This window comes from Branchiostoma lanceolatum, chromosome 5 (assembly GCF_035083965.1).
Source record: "Branchiostoma lanceolatum isolate klBraLanc5 chromosome 5, klBraLanc5.hap2, whole genome shotgun sequence".
Classification (NCBI taxonomy): domain Eukaryota; kingdom Metazoa; phylum Chordata; class Leptocardii; order Amphioxiformes; family Branchiostomatidae; genus Branchiostoma; species Branchiostoma lanceolatum.
The window spans coordinates 10466199-10489051 of record NC_089726.1 but is presented as its reverse complement, the minus strand read 5'-3'; the positions used below and the strand labels follow the sequence as shown (position 1 = coordinate 10489051).

General features: G+C 42.2%; 5 protein-coding genes across 6 annotated transcripts; 3 read left to right on the top strand and 2 right to left on the bottom strand.

The window, feature by feature from the left end:
* Positions 1–1948: 1948 nt before the first annotated feature.
* Positions 1949–11595, bottom strand: LOC136435010 (DBH-like monooxygenase protein 1). The gene is made up of 15 exons (XM_066428177.1): positions 11464–11595; positions 11048–11165; positions 10672–10758; positions 10225–10427; positions 9457–9606; positions 6449–6634; positions 6113–6196; positions 5589–5750; positions 4878–4980; positions 4561–4727; positions 3908–4096; positions 3484–3543; positions 3107–3237; positions 2463–2628; positions 1949–2116 (listed from the first exon to the last, which is right to left on the bottom strand). The coding sequence occupies exons 1-15, from the start codon at positions 11539–11541 to the stop codon at positions 2033–2035; spliced, it is 1968 nt and encodes a 655-aa protein (XP_066284274.1). The 5' UTR covers positions 11542–11595; the 3' UTR covers positions 1949–2032.
* LOC136435011 (uncharacterized) lies at positions 6862–8714 on the top strand. 2 transcript variants are annotated; one of them, XM_066428179.1, is made up of 3 exons: positions 6862–7020; positions 7833–7968; positions 8282–8714. In XM_066428179.1, the coding sequence occupies exons 1-3, from the start codon at positions 6923–6925 to the stop codon at positions 8501–8503; spliced, it is 456 nt and encodes a 151-aa protein (XP_066284276.1). In that variant the 5' UTR covers positions 6862–6922; the 3' UTR covers positions 8504–8714. The 2 variants fall into 2 exon arrangements, with proteins under 2 accessions (XP_066284276.1, XP_066284275.1); XM_066428178.1 differs by lacking the exon at positions 6862–7020 and adding an exon at positions 7152–7363.
* Positions 11596–13186: 1591 nt separating the features above from the next.
* Positions 13187–15654, top strand: LOC136435007 (endonuclease 8-like 2). Its single transcript, XM_066428173.1, has 2 exons — positions 13187–13490; positions 14307–15654. The coding sequence occupies exons 1-2, from the start codon at positions 13386–13388 to the stop codon at positions 15138–15140; spliced, it is 939 nt and encodes a 312-aa protein (XP_066284270.1). The 5' UTR covers positions 13187–13385; the 3' UTR covers positions 15141–15654.
* On the bottom strand, positions 15625–18248 carry LOC136435008 (U6 snRNA-associated Sm-like protein LSm8). The gene is made up of 4 exons (XM_066428174.1): positions 18058–18248; positions 17487–17527; positions 17233–17360; positions 15625–16784 (listed from the first exon to the last, which is right to left on the bottom strand). Exons 1-4 carry the CDS (start codon positions 18086–18088, stop codon positions 16694–16696), a joined length of 291 nt encoding a protein of 96 aa, XP_066284271.1. The 5' UTR covers positions 18089–18248; the 3' UTR covers positions 15625–16693.
* Positions 18249–18396: 148 nt separating this feature from the next.
* Positions 18397–22233, top strand: LOC136435006 (large ribosomal subunit protein uL2m-like). Its single transcript, XM_066428172.1, has 6 exons — positions 18397–18492; positions 18937–19396; positions 19761–19864; positions 20280–20424; positions 20797–20945; positions 21725–22233. The coding sequence occupies exons 2-6, from the start codon at positions 19012–19014 to the stop codon at positions 21974–21976; spliced, it is 1035 nt and encodes a 344-aa protein (XP_066284269.1). The 5' UTR covers positions 18397–18492; positions 18937–19011; the 3' UTR covers positions 21977–22233.
* Positions 22234–22853: the final 620 nt, after the last annotated feature.

Genomic DNA, 22853 nt, shown 5'->3' with positions numbered 1-22853 from the left:
CAAGGGCATGTCGTGTGGCGCCATGATTTACCTCGAGGTCACACCGAGAGGACATCTATCATCAATTATGGGGGGATCACGCTTCATATTGACTCAACGGGCGACGGAAATTGAGTGCGCGACATTTCTGTATGAAACAGGCGGACCGACGTTGACATGTTATGACGCATACCCACGTTCATTTGGTTACCCTGTGTGTGATAATCATTGGACTTCTATGATCTGGTTTGACGCCGATGCATGAATCTCAGCGGCTTGACACAAAGCGATGCACGCCGACACTACTGAGATCGGACAAATGGACGGGAAATGAATTATTTCTCGCAAATGCCAGATGGTGCCAATAGATGGTACCGACGATTGTAGACTCTTGATACAGCGGGCATGGAATAGCCTGTTTGCGGGGTAGCGACGTTGGGAGCGGACCAAAGCTAACAAGGCTGGACTACAGGCTAGTCATGGAATGGACCTATTGGTAGCTTACATTTTAGATTGCATCTATATTGCATTATTTTTGTATGAAATGTTGTACAGTGTATGTTTTATAGTTGTTTTATTATACAGTTTATAAAACAACGTAAAAACTTAATGTACATTATTTTAGTTTCATTATTATATTATTAGACACAAACAGACATTTGGAGCTTCCTGGATGCAAGATGGTCTCCGACGTGCTATATGCTTCCAGTAAAGAAAATTGACAACTACTCTACTAGCTATAGAAAAAGACCTACGCATGTCATGAATGTATTACACTTGTGATAACTCTGAGCTGAGCATTGATGTATGGGGAGCCGTTTTATATACAGACTTAGCAGCGTAACGAATTGTCGATACCATCGTTAAAAGAAATGATGTTTCTATTGCTGAAAGGCGGCGTCCTTCCGGACCTTCAGGCTTTCAAAAGTCAAGGTTCCTGCACACTAATGGTTCTTTTGAAAGGAGATGAAATCTTACAGAGCTGTCGGTGGCCGCCGGCCAGAATAATTATGGCATCTTTTGAGGCCTCTGTATGATGCCTAGCTATTCATATCGCCTCAACACTTATCTCATTGTAGAGCCATTATATTTGTATTCACACACTGTCCGTTACAATACCGAAAGCTTTTAACGCCTACATTCTTTGACAGACCAATCATTCAGAAAAAAACGGACTTCAATACGCAGCGTTTTGAACAGGCTGAGCCCCATTCACAGTACCAGTACCGATGGGTAGATTGAGATATGGCCGGTGAATTTTATTGAGCTGGGAGTAGTAGAGACAGACATATTTATGATAGAGCGTTAAAGGCATACACGGGCGTTTATTCTGCGGGATTTGCGTTTCACACGACGTGCGCTTGTAAGTGTGTATCCTGAGTTGGCCATCATCGGTTTGTAGTCTTTTATTCATCTTCATGTCCTTTATTTCATCCCTCCTTCTTTTCCTGTTTCTTTATTGACTGATCGCGGTGTTGGATTTTCACAATGTAAAAGTGATATCATTGCGTGTGCTGTGACGCCACCTGACCGTATCCCTGTAAACTGCACCTGAGGAGGTGAGGCCTACTCTCCAAACAGGTTGGGAAAGATTGTGACCTTCTTATCATATGCCCCATTTCCGTCCGCAGGCTCCATCAAACGACGGACGGAAAACGGGGCATGTAATGGGTGGTTAAAAAGGTCATAATCTTCCCCCAACAACCTATGCTTGGTGAGAGCCTTTTCACAGCAAACGTAGCCATCTTGGTCTTTGAAAACCATATGGTAATTCCATCTACTCAACTGGTTTAAGGACCTTCTCCGTTCTGTCAAAAATCGATTCTTCCCCAGAACAACAATAGCCTGGTATCTATCCTTTTCTGGCTCGATCCGGGGGAAGCAACCGCAGTTATTCTAAGAATAGGATCCGGATGGATATCAGGCTATATGCACAGATATTAAAAGTAAGCGAAAATAGCATTGGATGTAGTTGTAGATTGTAGGCAATTTATTGCTGGATAACTGTGTGATCTGCAGCGTGCTTGTACACGACTCTGATGACGTCATCTCCTCAGCATCCTGAGACGGAGGTGGAGTTGGACATCAGGACAGTCGGCTCAGGGAGAGGGTTCCACACCTGTCCAGTGATGCCAGCCTAGTGATACAAACACAGTTTGTTGTTTGTACGTTTGTTTGTTTATCTATTTATTCAACCAAGGGGATACATATCGCCTAAATGGCGTTTTTAATGTGCCCTGGGCTTTATATCAACTCAAAGTTACAACAAAAGTAACTAAAAAGTTACTCAAATTATTAAATGATACAAAAGCAAAATAACATATACTGCACATAAAATCACACTATTTACAAATGTTAACGTTAGAAGTCTTCACCATTATGCCGATGAACATATACAAACTGTTGTTGTATAACCGATGTAAACTACTGACAAACTTCGTTTGGAGACCATCACTGCTGTAGACTGTGTCCTGAATGCTTACCAGGTTGGTGAATCCAGGCCGTCCCTTGCACTTCACGACGACCGGACCACTGCGAATATGCTGGTCAAGCCTCTCCGCTTCCTCCTTAGTCCACGGGTGCTGGTTCAGGACGACACCGATGTTCGTTCCCGCCATGCTGTCTGGTTTGACTACCTGAAGATTATTGCTGTGAATGACAAATTTGATAAGCACCTTTGACATATCAGGAAGTAGCTATATATTATGTAGTCTACACTTACGGCAAATTTCTCAATATTGTGTGTATTGTGAAATGCCTGAGGCTATTGACAGGATGATCCTGTCAACAGTGGAAAAATCTGCACTGTTAACAGGAACATCCTGTCAACAGTAGAATAATTGCACTGTTATATATCATCCTGGCAAATTTTCCACTACTGACAGGATTATCCTGTCAATAGCCACTTCCTTGCGAAATATATACTGTATGTACCCTTTCTTACTTCTGTGCAGCGCTCCAAGAACGTGTGTTTCTGCGCTAGGGAATGATTACTGTGCAGGAATTCATCTTTAAGTTTACTCGTACATAATCATGAACCATCATTAACTTCATCATGAACCCATTATCATGACTAAACTGTTAAAACAGACAAACAAACAGGTGCAGAGGTACTCCATGCACTCACTCGATCTGCGTAATTCCGAAGAAGCTCAGACTGTGCATGATTTCGGGCAGGCTGTCGCAGTGGTCCAGTTTGAACCGCGGGTAGTACTGCAGGTAGTTCTGACACATCTCTTCAGATGAGGCCTCACCACCCTGCGTGATCATGAGGAAAAGTGTCCCTGTTCAGATTTGCATTGTACGATCTTATCGGTGATTTTTCAAACCGCGTGGAAATCCAAAGTGCTGCAAAAGCAAGCATATCAATTAACGGTGATTTCATCTGCGATGGCCCGCGTCGGGGTACGCAGACTGTGCAAGGAAACATGTGGGATGTACAACCTCTTTCGGGATCTTCACATGGACATATGCATCTTGATGTTAGTAATACAAATTACTTACGAAAGTAAACCCGGGCCTGTGTGTTGTACGGTAGCTGCATTCGGTGATGAGTTCGTCTCCCTAAAGTAAATGAGAATCTGGAATGAAGACACAGTTTTGACAGAGAAGAACAAACAGCACTAGACATTATAGTGCTCAGGTGAAAATATATACACCTGGACATGCGCACATGATGAGAACACATTCATCAAGTTTACTATCTAGCAACACATTGCAGGGCTTATATATTCAGTTCATGTACATTTCTAATCCAAGAACATGATGCATGTATGCAAGTTATAAGTTACATAATAAGAATAGTCATTTACATTGAACATAAATATACACGACGGTTAATTTCTTGTTAGGTATTCGGGGAAAACGTTACATGCTACAGAGTGGACAACAACAACAACAACAACAAGACAGAGGTGTGGTCCCAAACCTCCTGCACGGTGATCTCCGGATCCAGGAAGCGGGTCTCCTGCAGGTTGAAGTCGTAGCTCTCGTCCCGGCCGAGGTAAGTCTTCACGACTCCGTTCCTCACCAGCTTGGTCTTGACCCCCACTCCGACCTGATGGGCGTGCAGCATGGAGGCGAACACGTGGATGGGCTCTCCCAGCTCCTGTAGGAACTACGGGGGACAACGTGACGTGCATTGTTAGAACAGCGTGGTCATTACATCGATGGAGGTTAGACATCCAGGTACTATGATAGGATACGCGAGGTAACGTTTACAGTTACTCAAGCAGCTGGATGGATTTAGGAAACGGTCAGACGTTTCAGGTAGCATCCATTCTGTTGCTTGAGTAGCTGTTACCTTGCGTACAGTCAATATTGATTAGAACTTTCTTGTTCAGACCACACACACGTACACACACACACACAAACACACACACACACACACACACACACACACACACACACACACACACACACACACACACACACACGCACACACACACACACTCACAAACATACATACATGCATGCACTAGTACATTATCATAATGATAAGGACAATACAACAAAGAGGGATTTTCTCCCAAATACGATGGCAGAATCCTTTACAAAAGTTTGACATTTGTAAGTACGTACCGGGTCGAGGCACTCCTTGTAACAGAAGGCAGTGCTGTCGAAGGTGTCGGCCTGAGGCGGGATGGCGTGGTTTTGGCTCACCTGTATCCCAACCTCCAAAATCCCAGCGTCGAACTGCCGCACTTCGGGCGTGTAGTAGAACCTTATTCCGGAATTGTCGTAAACATCTGTAGAAGAAATCGCCACATTCTCATACAAGTAGGGCGCATTGAATTCACATTCTCTCTCTCTCTCTCTCTCTCTAAGACCAAGGGAACGAAGTTGCAATAAAGGTATCATTATCATTTGATGGCTGTCAAATGCCATGCGTAACTAACCGCTCAGACGTTGTGGATTGTCGTAATGTGTCTGCATGACGACGTAGCTCGGATCATTGGCCGTTCCCAGGGAGAAGCCGACGTGGTCGGGATAGGTGTAGCCCTGTAGAACAACAACGAGAAAAAGAAACATCCTCAATCGTACAACAGCAATGCTTTCTGTCAGCAAGAGTTTTCAAGGAGTATTGACTGGCACATCCTGTCCACAGCGTTGTGAATGGGTTTATGTATAGAAAACCCTGTGTGGTGCCTGCATTCGAAGAAGAGGAGCATCATATCGACAGCAAAGAAGGTAGGTAAGAGGGCGCATACGTAGGGGCAGTTAAACCACTGTATCGGAAAGCTGAGTGAGGAATGTCGTGTAAAGTACCTTTCCCAAGACGCATCGTGTACAGTGCACTACGTCTAGCTAGGAATATTAGGAATCGATCCTGTGACCTCTTGATCCCGTATCCGCTAACCATATCTTCCTAACTCTACTAAAATATTGGTTTCCGCTGCAAAGGCTATAGTTCTTCGCCCGAACTCAAACAAACCTTGGTCTATGTTTGCTTTTTTTTTTTTTTTTTTCTTAAGATCTCCATTAGTGTTCAATTCTAACAAAATTCACATATTCTACCTGGAGTCCGCTTACACATTGAATATTACTATATACCAATGTAAAAAAAAAAACATTATTCAATCGGTGGGCAGAAAATTTGTGATTCTTACCGATCCCCCTACAGCCCAAGCCGCCATGACGGCCCGACAGTTCCCCCACGGCATGGTATGGCACTCCTGATTGCCGCTGGGCGGGTTGGACCCCGTGGTGCACTGGTGCACCAGTATGTGATGCACCACACCTTCGTTACCAGGCTGGAGGATTGGTTCCACCTGATCACATGCAAGAAAATACAATACTTGAAAAAAATTCAATGAAAAGGAGGGCAAAATAGTAATATGACATGTGGGGCACAGTCGTGACCATTTGTACCGTTATAACCGTAGTACTTTTTAAACTGCAAAAAACACCATGAAACATACGATAAAACCACAATTCAGTCGTTGTCCTGAGTTTTTTTTAAAGATAAATGAACCATTTCCGTCTCTCTCTCTCTCGCTCTCTCTCTCTCTATCAGAAATTTTCATCTAGTGCTTCTACACCAATGATTTTCTGGTCATCTACAGAGCAACCATAAAGGAAATGTAGAATCCAATCAGGATTGTTGTAAGCAGACGGGTGTGCCTAGCCGTACCTTGACCAGATGGTGTTTTTTGTCCAATACCGGCAGCTGGAAGGTTGAACACCAGTACGTTGTCTCCTTGGATGGAACTTTCACCTGAGGAGGAAACAGTCATATTGATATATACGTATACATTTGTAGGTGTGGCAACAACATGATGAGCATGAGGAAACCAGTGGACCAAAAACGTTAACAGTTTATAGCCAGGTCCATCCGGAGACCGTGGATTGATGAGTTTCACGGCCGTGAAGTTCATCACTTTTGCTGATGAAGGAACTTATGAATACAAGTCTAATTCTGAAGGCTGGAAGTTGTGTAAGTGTAAGGTATAGAGGTGCATAGACTAACATTTGGGTTGATCATGTCAAAGGTGATGACATTTCCCTCCTGCAGATCGAGGTCTGGTGGGTTCTTCTGCAGCAGGATGATGCTCTTACTGCCGCGGTTACTGCCGTGGTACTGCGGCCCGTCAGGCCCGTCCAGACCCACCGGGTCGTTGTCGTTGAACGACCAGATGATTCGCTGAGTGTCCTCCTGTCCGGAAAAAAGTGTAAAACATGTGAGGGGAACAGCCATACACAGCAACAAGTATTCAAAATACATTGTGGTAAACCCATCTGCGGTTGTAAAAAAAACGTTCATATCAGATTAAGTCTTGGTTTATGGTTATGAACATACAAAAAAGAACCCCTTTCGGCCTTGACCTTATTCTGTATTATCATGTAAAAGGATTGTTGTTTCTTTCCCTAAGTAAAGCGACTCCTAGTGATCCGTTGGTAAACTGAACACGCCTCATGTTTCCAAATCGTGCCCTACTGAGTTATGTTTGATACCAAAGTTTACCACTTCGATTGTAAAGGTTGGCTGGATTGGACGAAAACATCCCAAGGCCGTCAACGGACTCTGACAAAGATCCTTAAGTTGATCGCTGATTTTGTAAAATCCGTTATTGTACAATTATATATCACTTCGGTTACACAGCTCGTCATATTTGTTTGAAAATGAGAGTCTCTGTAATACTAATAACTAATGTTTAGAAAGGTTGCATACAAATATTACGCACTATACAAAGTGCTTGTGTGTTTTCTGTCAAAGTGCAAAGAAAAAAAACAAAATGGCGTGGTGGCCGGGCTTGGTGTCGCTGTTGCTCTTTCTGGCGGGTTCACACCCGTTGGTATTCGGTGACGACACCGAATTTTCACCCGAAAAAGTCAGATGGGTCAAGTTCATTGTCACCGTGAATGATACATGGGACCCCGACGGGTAAGGAGCTTAGCCTAAGGTTTACAAAAGAGTGGGTGCAAATGGCCCTGGGGGTAAAGGTTGTATGAAGCACCCATGGTTCCCGACAGTATTGTTCCATGGATGTCTGCTATGATGTATAAAACTGGTAAATTTAACATACGATGGTCCCTTCTTAGCACTTAAAACATGCAAGTAGTACCAATTTGCATTTTAACAGAACAGCTGAAATTTATTGTAAGTGTCTTTGCCTACCGTCGTGTTTAGACTTATTACAAGGGAAGCAAACAGATAAAACCATGGTAATTGTGATGTTCTGGGCTGTCTTTTGTTGAACATTTCAAGTGTCCATTAAGACATGTAGTTGTTACAAAATGTTTCGCGATGTGTTTTGAACCACATACATGTACTATCTCAGAATATCCGCTGTATCTATTGTATGTTTTCAATTGCTTGTCAATAACTGTCAATTTCTTGTATTTGCTGCCAGGTGCATTGCTACCATAGCAACGGGCAAATTAATCCCAAACAAGAAGTACAACGAAACGGAGCAGATAACTGTCGGGTCATGTGACCACGGGCCGCTGGTTTACACGGTCGCACCCGGGCAGGCGCCCAATAAGATGGTGAGTGAGTGAGTGAGTGAGTGAGTGAGTGAGTGAGTGAGTGAGTGAGTGAGTGTGTGAGTTAGTGTGTGAGTGTGTGAGTGAGTGAGTGTGAGTGAGTGAGTGAGTGAGTTAGAGAGAGCTAGAGAGAGAGAGAGAGAGAGAGTGAGTGAGTGAGTGAGTGAGTGAGTGGGTGAGTGAGTGGGTGAGTGAGCGTACGCGTTTACCTTGGATGTCAAATGAAATAAGTACAAATTTGTTACCATGAGGAAATACGCAAATGTCCTGATATCAGGGTTTCTGACATAATAAGCATCACGGTTTTTTTTTCTAGTCGGTGGATTTGACGTTCCATTCCTCTGTGGTCCTGGACGCCTCGCCACCGACCTGCCGCATCCCGTGGAACGGGACGTACGTGACCCCCCTCCCCAACACCGACCCCCTGAGGAACTCCCCCCTCCCTGGCTGCTTCACCATGGACTCACGGGAAGGCTATCACATGACTGCGTACTGGTTCTACCTCCTGGACTGGGGTGGGGCCGGAGACGGGCGTTAGGACAGGGTTATTAAGGTTATGGGAAGAGCACGTTTTGTGTAAGCAAAAACTATCAAATATTGTCCCAAATGAGCTGAATGATAAACTGATACCATACGAAGGTCACTGTACTTTCTGTCAAGAAAGCTTCCATCTATTCTTCTTTTTTCCGAAACTGCAAGCCAGCAAGCCTATTGTAAATTCAGAATTCTTATAAATTTGTCTCCCTTTACATGTATTGCATATGACTGAATTTTATTATGCTTAAACACATTTTGATACAAGCAATCTGGTGGGTGAGTATTTCCGTCGAAGACTTCTTGTCGAATTGTGTCTATGGGGTGATGTTTGAATCGGAAGAAAGGAAGGAATGAAACTTACAATTACGTAATCAAGTCAACATGATACGAGCTAGAGCGGAAATACTTGTTTTGGGTGTAAATATTCACGGAATGAATCTGAGGCGATGTTCGAATCGGAAGAAAGGAAGGAATGAAAGTTACAATTACGTAATCAAGTCAATACGATACGAGCTAGCGCGGAAAGACTTGTTTTGGGTGTAAATATTCACGGGATGAACAGAGATAAGTTTTACCGCTATGCCCTTTAACCCAGTTGAAGTCAGACTACTGTTTCAATGCACAAGAGAGCGAAGCACGGGAGAGCAACGGAAGAAAGGAAAGTCATAATCTACCAAGTCAATAGAAATAAGAGTTGGTTAGGAAATAATTGTTTGATACATGTAAATATATGTAACGTTAACAATTGAGTAAAGGAAGATAACATTTGTACAAGAATGATAATCTGTGCACGTGTGTAATGCTGTATGGGCCCAAACATTATACGTTACATTTCTGGTTGAAAACACCCAAAATCCCAGGGCTTTTTAATATGCACTTGAAACGACCTTCCTTCGAAGTTGAGCCACGGGGACATCCCTGCAGTAAAAAAGTGCATAATGATAAAGAGCTTACCGTGATCTCCTTGTCGTCCGCTGTGTCGCACGGTCTGAGCCTCCTGCGGAACCTGAGGACGGTGTGGGTGCCGTTCTCGTACCCGGACAACAGCTCCACGTCCTGGCTGGCGTCCAGGCGGGGCAGGAAGTACCCCTCCGCGTAACGGTCCTGCCACAATATGTCACAAGGTCGCTCAGCTCAATAGCTTCTAGCTCTTTTTGTTTAGATACTCTATTGCATTTTCATAAACAATAGGACAACATGACGTGAGAAATATAAAACATTGCAAAAGAAAAGCATATACCACCGATCTGAATAATACAGAGACATATATGAACGGAAAAGAAACTGAATACGATTTATATGATGGTACATGGATGGCACGTGGATAACCTTTTCATTGACATATTATAAGTAGCCCCACTCCCTGACTGGAACTCAGTCGCAACTGGAAATACTGCTCCGCCTAACGGTACTCGAAAAGATTAGTAATTTTGCTTAAAAGGGCGCTATCAATGGTCTTCTGAACATACTTTGGACCTATGTACCATTGCCCGGCTGTGTCATAGCCCTTTCTTTATATGGTGAGAATGAGTACCTTCCTAGCCTTAGTACTGAAAAGGCTACTTTCCGAGAACCTTCCTCTACCGCTTCTCAAAGGATTGCTTTGGTAGGCTGACTGAACTACTCGTCCATAGATTGTAACATATACTAAGTAAAAGCAAAAATTTAATTTACAACAGAAAAATCTAAATCATTTTGGGAAAATAAGTCTAGTTGGTTTACCGTCAGGTATGCCTGGCCGTCCTTTACCCATCCGATGATGACGTCAGATCCGGTCATCCCGCCATTGGGTGAGAAGCCGAGTCCGATGAACCCCGTGGTCTGCACCTGCGCCTCGAACGTGATTGTGTCGCTGTCGAACTTCCACAGCAGGATGAAGCGTTCGGACTCATCTAGCGCGGCCTGGTGGGTGAAATCTCCGCTGTCTGCGTGATAAAATTATGGAACAGAGTTTTCTTTCACTATCATACAGATCGAATAATGAAGGTCCGACAGTGACCACTTGAGTGATGTGTTCTGTCGCATAAGCAATTGCTGCACAGTGAAAGAATGACAAGAAAAAAACATTCCCGGTAAATTGCACATACGAGGCTTAGAACACAAACATTTTAAGTTGCTATTTTCTTCCACTCTAATCCGTTGGAGACATTTTGAATTCTGTGTTCTTACCAGACGGTACGAGCAATCCTGATGGTGGGACTTCCCCGCCTCCTGACGTTGTGCCGGTGTTACCTCCCGAAGTGGTGGCATCGTTACCTATGGTGCACAACATGGAACAGATAGTTTCACACATTATTGCATCTGATTGCAAAAAAGAATAAATACGAATTAAAATAGACACTTCAATTGGAAGTTCCCAGCTGAGCTGACTTGTCGAAAAGCACAAACGTAACGCTGCACTGAACTTAACCAATACGCGTATAACGAGATAACAATATTATCAGAAAATTTGCAAATTGTTGTCAAAGGACACTGACTCAAACATTCTCCTTATTGAATTATCATTCCTGAATTATGAAATGTTTGAAAATGTTTCCTCACTCACCCACTGTACAGCCGCCCTGTAGAGCGGCTTTGATGTCCTGAACGTCCGCCTTCAGATCTTGAAGAGTAGCGTCCATGGAAGTCACGAGCTGCTGAAGGTCACTCAATGCAGTCAGGTACTGTAAGAGAACATACATGATCATTATCAAGATGTACGGGCCGATCGCCAGAACTAAACCTACTCTAGTTCTCCAAGAGCATCTTGCATAGTGTTCTATAAGTCTTGGACCTGAACCCTGACAAGTTGATCCACATATGTTTGTCGATGTACAGTACCATACAGCCTTGATCAATGGTGGTACAGTCCCTGGTTACCTGCACTACTTCTAAACACAAAAACATACACAGGCCTCATTGTAATCCGTAGCCATTGCTTTTACAAGTCGACAGTGTTTCCTGTGTTAGGCAAAAACCTACCTGGTCTTGGGCCCCCACATTAGCGAAGAGGAACCCGATACTAGCAGATGCCAGCAGGAAGGCAGCGAAGGTTGTCATCTTGACGATTATCCTGATACGAGGCACTCGCGACTAACGAGTGTTCTGAAGTCGGGTAAGCTATTTGAATATATATAGCACCAGCTTCCTGTCACGCGGGTTTACAAATATCAAATATACTACTAGTAGCTGGATGAGAATACAGCAGGTGGATAGTTTACACATGCAAGGTCATTCACGTGTATTTACTCTGGATGTCGCTTGCATATGGCAAATGACAAAAACAAACAAACTGGTATTGTCCCCAGACCGTGAGACGTCTGTAATATCTCCATTTCCCCTGTATATGTACAACTATTTGGTCTGTTATATTGACAAGACAGGATGCCCATCTTAAGGACCGGATGAAGCTTCCGTAGAGTATAACAGACCATATAGGTCCAGGTGACGTCATTTACTCGTACGGTCACCGAACCATTAGGATATGTCTAAGTGCCTTGATCTGTTTGATTTTTTATGTGTAAAGGCAAACAAAAATGGTACCACCGGCAACTCTTGATAATATCTGATCCGGGCCCTTGAAGTCAGACTAAAAATGTACCAAGGCTAATTGAAAATAAAGGCAAACTACTTTTAAAGACTAATGCTATTAGACTTGCCATTTCCCGAAAATGGCGCTTTTGAACGTTACTGGGTTGCAGCCGTTCTGAGCAGGCGTAAGGGCCCTGTCACACTTGTGCGTATAAAGTCCGCATGAGTTGCGTATCAACATGTTTTTGGTTTAGGTTAAGTTTGCAGCCGAATAAGTGATTTCTTAGGTTCGATCACTAGGCTGCACAACGGTGGGTCACAAAGTAGAAAACAACTTTTTCCCCACAAACCTTCCTAACCAAAAAAATGTTAAAGCGCAACTCACGCGCACTTGAATATACGCACAAGTGTGACAGGGCCCTTAAGCCGGAGGTCCCGTGTTTGAGAAGCTTAAGAGCAACTCCGAGAGCAAGTTTAAGAACACATCAAACCAATCAGCCCCTACCCGTGGCATGTACGTATAGTAAGTACAGACGGATGGGTGTTCCCCATTTACACGCGGTTTGTGGCTTATGCGATGTAAACAAACTAAACAAACAAACAAACGGAAGTGTGCATTGGCGGATGGTGAACTTTGTGCTAGTTGAAAGTTATTCCTGCACCTGGAGGATTTCTCATCGGCGTCATTTTGGTGCTAACCGGTGATAGTCTCCCTAAGACCTGACCGGAAGCCTGTGTTGAGCAATTGGGCATGGGCGTGGTGTAGATTGTTGTAACATATTACATAAGCAAAGAGTAGTTTTCACCTGAAAACTTAATTCTAATCAATTATTTTATCCGTAACCTTGGATATCCGTGTAAGCAAAATATAATGAATACCAGTAATTTACCGTACGCAAGACGTGCCCTGTCAATTTTAATTATCATAACAGTGCATTTTTTATATATTTGAAGACTTTTATCGCTATAACACTTACATAATGCTAATTGGGGAAGTATGGTTGTTAACGTTGGGTTTTATTTTCTATCTGGCGCGTGCACATTACTCACCTCTTAGAAGATCACAACTTTTTGCCCGTGAGAGAAAATCAGGACAGTCAGTATTTAAAAAACGTAACGACATTCCTTTCCAACATCTACTTGGAGATCAGGGGGGCCTTCTGGTGATCATAACAGCGCCATTTGTGGTCGGGATGTAACAGCCATGTGTGTGTTCTTCATCACTGGGCATGCGTCGCCGGTTTTTTTGAACATCCAGTTAAGTAATATGGACACCTAAACCTCCTCTCCGTTTCTACGGTGAGGGAAGGTCCACGTACCGTGTACGTTGGAGTTTTCCAGCTACAGAAAACTGGAAAACAGACCAAGTCGCCATGCCAGAGGGCCCGACCGTGAAGAAATGGGGGACCATGGCGGGGCAGTTCTTGGGAAGGTCGGTAGTGACGACAGGAGGAAACACCAAGAAAGTTGACCTACAGGTTTGTCTCCGTGTGGCTTTGAAATAAAAGATGAGGAATTTGTACTTCGAGAGCAGTGTGATAGACAGGGAAGGACTTGACAGCTAGATAAAACACTATCAGACCCTTTGATACCCCACGATGATTAACGATTACCAAGCAGCAATGTTTCTTTATTTATAACTGTTTAGATTCTGTACTTTAAACACTTCAACAGCTCAAAGTTACATCACTTACTCTGAAATCTATAACATTAATGTATGCATGCATGACTCTAATAACTGAATGAGCAGCTGCTACATGATGCACACATTTGGTCAATCTTCAACAAATACAATTATGATGTCCACATGACTTACTTGACTTATGTCAGGTGCCAGTCCTATCTGCCAGCCCAGAAGCTTAGTCCTGCATAGCCTTCCCTATGCTGTCAGCTTGTAGACCAGTGTCTCTTTTCCACAAAGGTGGTCTCCCAAGCCACCTTCGCCCATGTGCTGGAGTCCACAGCTCCAAGTTGGTCACTACTTCCTTCTAACTAGTATATAACATACTATATAACATCTGCTAACATAATTCCACCAGGGTACATGATTCCGCCACCCTAAAAGATATGTCCAAACAGATCTCCAACTCAACATCCCCAAGTTTCATGCTCTCCTGTATATCTGCATACCTGGGGGATGCTGCACTAGAGATCTCTCAAACCCACTGTTTTTCAAAGTGATGGATTTATGTAACCCGGTGGATTAATGTTAATAGAGTATACACTGCACACAACAGACAACATGTATCCCATCTCACCAATACTAACAATGTTCTAATTGTATTCCTCCACAGATGCTACAGGGTTTGTGTTTCACTGACATCCAGGTTCATGGCAAGCAGATGTTCATGAAGTTTACAACAGATCCATCTTCACAGTCATCTATCCAAGTCTGGCTGAGGTATCACTTCGGGATGTGGGGAACGCTACGAGTCAATGAGCTGAAGTCTCTGTCTAACTCTGCTCTGTACAGGGCCAGGTTTATCCAGGACCCCAAACCTCGCGTGGTGCTGTATTTTGGTGACGAAGAATTTCTGGCTTTCTATGGGTGCAGCGTCCAGCAGATAGAGGCACCACTGATAGATGAAGAGACTGACGTCCTGCTAGACTCCTTCAACGTTGAGAAATCCACCATTTTTCTGAGACAGGAGAAACCAGTGTGCCACCTGCTGCTGGACCAGAGACAGTTTGCAGGTGTGGGAAACATTGTGAAGAATGAGGCCCTGTATTCCGCTCGGATCCACCCCATGCAGCTGGGAAGCACATTGTCATCTGAAAAGACACTCGAGCTCGTGGAGGCTGTGGGTGACTTTGCAAAGAAGTGGGTCAATGATGGCACCCCCTACTCACCAATGAGAGATCTGAGCATCTACTGTAAGAAGGCATGTCCTCTTGGGCACAAGGTGGAAAGGGATATGCTTGGCCAAGGAGAGTTTGCAAGGATCACTTATTGGTGTGCATGGTGTCAGCCTATGCAGCCAACAGCTCCCTCTACTGAGTTTGCAGAGGAAGTGCAGGCAGAGACATCTGGAGAGAAGAGTCCTGATACATTGCTTGCAGAAGGCTCACCAAAACGGCCCATTGTCATGCTGAGGGAAACAAGCCCTGGGTCTCATTTATATGCATAGATAATAACCGTATACGTGTCATACTGTTGCACTTTATTCGCCAAGCAGAGGTTTTGGGTGGTGTGGTGTGTATGAGTGGCCGCGATTTCTAACGAGGGAAACGTTGCAAATTGCGGCCTCTCCTAGCCCCCAGACCGAAACTTCTCATTGGACATATAGTTGCACCTCACTTTATGGACAGATACAACAATGGGTGCCACCTGTTAACATGGCCTGGCTGAATGTATATTGTATTACTATACAGCTGTGTTCTGCTAGGCTCTATCACATGCAGCTGGAAACCACATTGTCATCCAAAATGTGACACAGTGAGAGAACTGAACATCAACTGTAAGAAGAGTCCACTAGGACACAATACAATGTGCAAAGAGATATGCTTAGCTATAGAGAGTTCACAAGGATCATTCATGGTTTGATTCCTAGTACTTTCATTATGTTACTGTTGTAAGTTAACAAATGAAAGCAAGCAAATCAGACTAGTTGGAAAATTCATTAAAAAACTTTATTTCTTCAATTCTACCCCCACTCTTCTTTCATGGCCTATGGATATCTTAAAAGCTTACACAATGTACTACTACTTATACAATGTAAACTACCCTTCTAATCTAATCTAGAACTAATAGAATGTACATGAAAGTAGAAACCTCATCAACAAGAACATGAGATGTATTTGCTTTAGTAAACTTTCTGTAACTGCCTGTATAAGATAAGCCACTGGAGGTATTTCAATAAGATAAACATAATTCTTAGTATGAGTTCATAATAATAAAGCAATGATCAATTTCAGAACAATCCAAAGGGACAAGGGAACAAACTTGTAATAAACTGACTAGTTTTGCACTTTCTATTTTGGAATGTGAGATATAGGACAGAGAGTTTCTGACAAGCCTGGTTCCAGACACTGATTTGGATGTACCGCCTATTGCTTTAGTTTAATTCACACAGGACAGCATGAAAGGACATCTTCAACACAGCTATTCTACGTATTTTAGGCCAAATATCTTTTGCCCTTTCGTTTCCTTCTTGTCAACAGTGGTGAGACTACCATGGTATGCCTGCTGTCACTGGAAGGGATTTCATTAAGCGCTAAACCAATAGAAAAACATAAGTTTTTATGTCAGTGTTAGTTGTAAAGATCAGGAGGGTACAAAGTCTCCATCAGATATACACTCAGAAACATCCTATGATGGGCACTGCAATAGTACCATATCACACCTTGTAATACTAGCTGACATCTAAATCATATAAAAGATGTGGTAAGTACTCTATAGTATGAGGATACCATTATCAAAGTTATAGTTCAAAAGTCAGTATATGTGTGGACTAGTAGCTGCTGACATTCTCTTAACAAGAAGTCCTTGACACAAAACAGTATAAAGAGTGCATGTACCGTTCAGTTAACATCCACACAGAAGTTGGGATGGGTGGTTGTAGCATTTTCTGACTGCCCAGTTTTATAACAGAATCATCTCAACAAATATGGGGCAGTGGGAAAATGTTAATATCTTCCCTTCCAACATCTGCTTGAAGATAATAGTGCAGGCTCCTGGATGTCAGTGTACTACTGGGTTGAGCGGTTCTGCCTTGATGTTGATCATGTCTAATCTGGTGTCAATGTCGTCGTCTATTTCTCCTACAACAGCTCTGTGGAAACAAACAGAATTTAGTAACTACATTACAATATATTTCTACCCTTTTTTTAAACTTCCAGTCTTCCAAAGGAAGCTCACCCTCCTTAGGTTAACTAGACTTTTCTTGAATCAATGAGTTTACAGATATTGCTTGCCCACAAGCAAGCAAATATTGTCTCCAGTTTCAGAATACAATCAGGACTGTTAGAAATGTTTTGGATGCACATTTCAAAATCTATCGCACAACAAAAATGTAAAATAATGATACACATAGTACACTACACATCACTGTTATAAATATAATGTAGACATGATCACACATGTAAGGTGAAATGATATGAAACATTTTGTGTGTTGAATCTTCAATGACTGCAAGTGGGAGACTACTTTCACTGAACAATCTAATTTTCCCCACAAAAACAGAACATAGGCCAATGTCAGGTAAAACTCCATGTACTTACATGTTGTCCCCCCTGATAATGTACAGTCCCAGCACCACCTGCTCCACACCCTGTCCTGAGCTGAAGACTCGTTCATGGCTCTCATCCAAGATGAGGTTTGTTGTCTGGTCAAACCCTTTCAGTGTCCCCTGTATGGACCAAAGTCAAATACATAAACACATGTACATTTATACCATGATATCAAAGGGAGATAAAGGTCGATGTTTTGTTCTTGTTATAATATATGTATGCTGTGATATTAGCGTGGTACTTACCACTATCATCCGACCATCTGAAGTGATGACTGAAACGGTTTCTACAACAAAAGGTCAAGGAAGATATACAGTCTTGTAAACAATGCAAATCAATGGCAGTGATGCCAAATATGACTGATATGAACTGCAAGGGAAAATTATACTTGTGTAGATAATTCAACGTTATAATAGTGTCAAAGCTACTTCTAGTACATCATGCACATTATGATGAGATGTCCCAGGGCTCCTCAAAACATGCATCTTCTAAAATAATATCTTCAGACATAGATATGCGACCTTCATGAAACGTCATCAAAAATCATATACAATAATTTGTGTATGCTGATGACAACATGGGCCCCATGAGAAATTTGCCCCCTCCTAGCCGCGGCGACTGTTGTAGGGCTTCTTTTACTTGCAGTCTTATGGTGGTCCTGTGTTCGAGGAGGTGCCTCGAGCGCGTTACAACAGCCTCATTACTCATATGGGTACCTACTGGCTGTAATATAATACAACCTGGAGAATAAGACTGGCTACCCCCCTCCCACCTTCGGAACAAATACATGCAATTGCATCGAATAAACAAGGATACTGTTGACGTAGTCCTCAAGAGCATTCGCCATCTGGAGTCTTCAATCCCTCTATCGTCTCGTTGAAACAAAGAACGGCTCTGTTGGAGTACAATTTGTCCCAGAAATGTTGTAAAAGTGTGGAAGGTTTTTCGTTCCAGTAGGCAGCAGCGTCGCTATCCCACCATGCTTCGTGAGGGGAAAGGTCAAAGTAAGATGGACTGTCTCACGATTTAGTAGGTATGATGTCAATTAAACTGATAAAATCTAACGCACCTTCAGTAAAAGGGTGCGGTTTTAGTTTCGTTTTATTGTACAATACTGACATATGTATCATGAATATCTTACGTCATGTCGAAGAAATTAAATGTTAGTAGACAAAATAAGTTGGCACCTAAGACTAAATGAAATCGTCCAAAATGGTTGCCCCCGAGAAGAAAAGGTCACGCTCATGAGAGGTAACGTATTATTTTGTAAAACGTGGCTCAAAATCATTAAAAACAGTCGTTAAACGTAATTTTTTGGGTCTCAAAAGATACTTTTTAATCTATAGAATCATTTAAACTCTGATAACGTAATGAATTGGTTCTGTAACGTTGATATAGCTGTTTCAAACGCATGTTAGTACAGTAGCACTAGTACTAGTAGTAGACCACCTTCAACTTACTCAGCTGTTTTTGTCTTCTCTTAATTGCTTGTCCATCAAGTGTAGATAAAAGATAACTACACGTTTAAAGACAGCGAGAACGATGTTTTTTGCCGTGTTTTTTTTAGTAAACAAGACTGTTTAGAATTTTGAAAATTTCCTAATTTGAGTCTTTTGTGAATTGTGAATGAATATTGATTGATTGATTGATTAGTCACTGGTAGTAACAAACTTGCAATGTTTATTACTTTAACAGGTTTCCTCCACCACCACTGGGTCATACCTGCGAAAGTAATATGTCACAATAGTCCCTGACATAGAGAACAACAACATGTCACAGAGCATTGTCAACTTGTCACGGTCCTTGGCCAGATTGAGCCTCAAATGTTCTTCCTACACATCAGTACAATGTACCAGAGCTTTGAACTGTAGCAATCTTCAACACTTACTTGAACCCCAATGCAGTGAGAGGGCAAGATCAAGAAAATATCCTACTAGCTTTACTGTGGACATTTCACAGCATATGATATGCACCCCTCCTGGAGCAGGACTAGTGGTACAGAAATCAGGACTGCACACAACTGGCACAGCACTTCATGACAACAGGTTTAAGGATGGGTTCACCAAGTTTAAGGACCATCCCATCTACAAGAAGGGCACCTACACACTTAAGCCTATCCCATTCCCAAAGAGTGGCGGAAGGGACCCCAAGACAGGTCTGTCAAATTTCAGTATACCGTATTTTTCATATACTAAAGCTTGAAAAGTTCAAGAAGAGTTCATAATCAGACACTAGATTGATGTGCAGTGCAGAAGAAAAGTGGATCCAGAGAAACAGACTTACAGAGTCAGCTTACAGAGTCAGCTTACAGATGTAACTTATGAGTTATGTGACAGAGACTGTCATTCTCAGATAGGACTGTTTAGCCATAGCCTATGCTGTAGGTCTGATTTGAATTAGGATTTTACCATGGTGAATTTTGACTGATGGAGGCCACGTATATAGATTCATATTCAGAACAAACGAACACACTGATGATATAATGTTGAGCATTATAAATATTGAATCTGTTTTTTCAGGAAGAATTGCCATCCACGGCATCGGAGGCGGACACAAGCGCCGCTACAGGATGGTGGATTTCAAGCGTATTGGTCCAGAGAAAGGCCCTCCTAAAACTGAAAAGGTAATTCTTACAAGTTTCCTTGAATTACACTATAGTCCCACGTAGAAGACCGTCCAGCTAGCTGCAACCAAAGATTAAGGTTATGGTACTAGTAGTAAGTTTATCTTTGGTTTGATAAGCTTCTACTATCTTTTTAGCTTCTAGTCTATGTGCACTGAGAAAAAGTTAGTCCGTTGAAGGTCAAGCATGGAAGCTGCATATCTTGTCCATGGAATCATCCTTTTTTCTTTTTACAGCACAGTAATACTAATAGTAACAGTTTTAGATAAATCATGCTGTTAATTACCGGCCTACTTTTCATTGAAAACTCCCAACATTCACAGGATGCAGTGTCATTTCCAAGATGGTAGCTTTACACAGCATTAGTGACATTTGTTTCTTGTGTCTTGGACCAACTCCATCCACATTCCCACAGGTGGTGTCTATTAAGTACGATCCCAACCGTTCGGCCAGACTCGCGATCTTGGCAGGAGGGACTCACAAGCGCTACATCCTGGCTACCAGGAACATGCAGACTGGCAACCTTGTCAGGACGTACGGAGAGATTCCCAGAATGCCTGGTGAGTTTGTATGTTTGTTGGTTTTATTAGATTCTCCACTGCTGGCTTTACAAAGAATCTTCTTGTAGTCAATTGCACCATCAAATGACAAACTAGAGGAAGATTATGTAGACTAGATTGGTCTCTGTCTTACCCCCATCACAGTCCATCTACATTTCCTGAAATTGTACATTGTGATTTTATCTTGTGTGAAATAGAAATACTAAAAAAAATATCAATAAAATAGATCTAAATTTACCTATTTGTTTTCAAGGAAAATCAACAAATTGCTCTGGTGGAAAATAGATTATATATGCTTTCATGCAGGAAAAAGTGTTTCAGACATTCTAATAGTTTGTATGACACAGTGCCCCCATGTTTCTATTTCTGCAGTATTGGCAGAAGAGGGAGATGCCCACCCTGTAGGTGCCCTTCCCACAGGAACCCTGGTACATAACGTGGAGCTGCAGCCCCACCTGGGAGGTACACTCGTACGTGCAGCTGGTACAACAGCTCAGGTGCTCAGGAAGGCTGCAGGACAGGTCAGCTGATATAACTTTACACCTTCTTCACAGTATCCTAAAATAGTCTATATATAGATGGAAAAGTGAGAGGATTGTTGAGCCAGGCTTACTTGGCTTTGTCATTAGATGCATATTCTGGATACATATTTTGGACACATATTTTTGTTGTGAAGGGGACATGAAAAAGAAATATGATTTTCCAACAAAAATGCATTGTATGTGTTCTGAGACAAGGAATCTTTTTCTTACATATGACTTACTATAGATTTGCCTTCAGACTTAAACAAATAGACTTCAATTTTTGATATAATCTGTGCAGTCCAAGTTTTCTTTACAACATACACTCTTTCAACTTGATAAGCAGAGTTAGGTAAAATTCTTTGGTACCAGACCAGGTACCAACATCAGCACAACAGTAGACATGTTGTATAGTTAGGCAAAAATGTCCTGTAAGGTTAAGTGAAAGATGGCTCCAGAAACATGAAATTCGACATAGTGCATATGTTGGAATGTTGAAAAGCAAACACCAAGAAAGCGTACTTGAAGGGAAAACCATCCAAGTATTGTTAATATTTGTATAGAATACTGTGAATGTTGACATTTTTGCGATGGGGTTTGATGTTAACGGTATTCATGGTAGCCACTTCACCTCAAACTTAAGTACTGCGAAAATGTTTGTTCTATCTAAAAATAACCAGGAACACTCCATTTTCTCCCAACCATGTAAGTAAATAGCGGTGAACTTTAAGTCATTTACACTATATGTAACTTTGATTTTCTTTCTCTCATTATTACAGGTAATTCTGCAGCTGCCGTCTAAGCATCAGATCTCCATTGATGAGCGCTGTATGGTGACAGTTGGTCAGGTGTCGAACCACGAACACAACCAGCGCATCATCGGTAAAGCCGGGCGCAACCGCTGGCTCGGCAAACGTCCCAGCAGCGGTCTGTGGAAGAGGAAGGGAGGCTGGGCGGGACGCAAGATCAGGCCCTTACCTCCCATCAAAGTGTACCTGGCTTCTGACAAGGTCGAGGAAAAGGAAAGCTAGCTTGACAAGATAAATGAAACTGAACAAAAGTAGTATTGCAAATGAGTCAACCAAAATGTCATTATTATTAATCAGTCATTGTTCTGTGGGAAAATCTGATTTTTATACATACACACAGTTACAAGATGTATACTAGATATACTATTTAGTGTCTTGATCCTGTAAAATTCCTTGTCGTTTTAACTACTTGCTGCACACCCTTAGGGAAACATTTTTGCATTGAGCCCAGTAATAAAAACAGATACTGAAAAAAAGTGCTTTTTCAATTCTTTTCTTCATTTGTGTCAGCAGTTTATAATGATGTGCCCTGCCGCATGTCAAACAACACTCTTTATCACAGCCTTACTGTGGTGTGTTTGTCTTTACCCCGGTTGTATCTATGTCTGCTGGCCTTGTGGTCATCTGGCAAGGCAAACATGTTTTCTGTAGATAAGACATGTAGTTGGCAGTAATCACTTCAGCTTACATGTAGGTTACAGCAAGGAGGTTTGTTACAGTATTTTGGCACCCCATAGCGATAGGATTTGATACAAAGAATTTGTCAGTGGCTGGATCTATATATTGTAGACAACAATTATAGAGATTTAAACTGTACTAATTCATATAGAACATTTTATTAGTTTTACATAATTTTGAAGGATAGTACCATATGCCTTGATATACAACAAGGGAACTGACAAGATTAAATGAAGACTTTTGATGGCACATAAAATTGTGTTAGGTCATGTTGAATAACCTTAGTAGCTGTTTGGGGGCCCAAAGTGTGTTGCTGGTAAGTAGGTACAGCGTGGAGTATAAGATGGACAAGGCATTAAGTTGCACATTGATGTTACATTCAATCTTTATACACGACAGTGCAACTAGTTTTATCTACATT

Bases quoted from the DNA above. Each gene is read 5' to 3' on its own strand.
- LOC136435011 (XM_066428178.1), top strand. From the start codon at position 7,215: ATGGCGTGGTGGCCGGGCTTGGTGTCGCTGTTGCTCTTTCTGGCGGGT. The intron at 7,364-7,832 runs GTAAGGAGCTTA...ATTTGCTGCCAG, and splicing joins GATACATGGGACCCCGACGG to GTGCATTGCTACCATAGCAA. The intron at 7,969-8,281 runs GTGAGTGAGTGA...TTTTTTTTCTAG, and splicing joins GGCAGGCGCCCAATAAGATG to TCGGTGGATTTGACGTTCCA.
- LOC136435010 (XM_066428177.1), bottom strand. From the start codon at position 11,541: ATGACAACCTTCGCTGCCTTCCTGCTGGCATCTGCTAGTATCGGGTTC. The intron at 10,759-11,047 runs GTGAGTGAGGAA...TGTGCACCATAG, and splicing joins ACAGGGCGGCTGTACAGTGG to GTAACGATGCCACCACTTCG. The intron at 4,728-4,877 runs GTTAGTTACGCA...TTTCTTCTACAG, and splicing joins CAATCCACAACGTCTGAGCG to ATGTTTACGACAATTCCGGA.
- LOC136435007 (XM_066428173.1), top strand. From the start codon at position 13,386: ATGCCAGAGGGCCCGACCGTGAAGAAATGGGGGACCATGGCGGGGCAG. The intron at 13,491-14,306 runs GTTTGTCTCCGT...ATTCCTCCACAG, and splicing joins CCAAGAAAGTTGACCTACAG to ATGCTACAGGGTTTGTGTTT.
- LOC136435008 (XM_066428174.1), bottom strand. From the start codon at position 18,088: ATGGCGAATGCTCTTGAGGACTACGTCAACA. The intron at 17,528-18,057 runs GTATCCTTGTTT...CTTTTGTTGTAG, and splicing joins TCTTGAGGACTACGTCAACA to AAACCGTTTCAGTCATCACT. The intron at 16,785-17,232 runs GTAAGTACATGG...TTGTTTCCACAG, and splicing joins ATTATCAGGGGGGACAACAT to AGCTGTTGTAGGAGAAATAG.
- LOC136435006 (XM_066428172.1), top strand. From the start codon at position 19,012: ATGTCACAGAGCATTGTCAACTTGTCACGGTCCTTGGCCAGATTGAGC. The intron at 19,397-19,760 runs GTCTGTCAAATT...CTGTTTTTTCAG, and splicing joins CGGAAGGGACCCCAAGACAG to GAAGAATTGCCATCCACGGC. The intron at 20,946-21,724 runs GTCAGCTGATAT...TCATTATTACAG, and splicing joins TCAGGAAGGCTGCAGGACAG to GTAATTCTGCAGCTGCCGTC.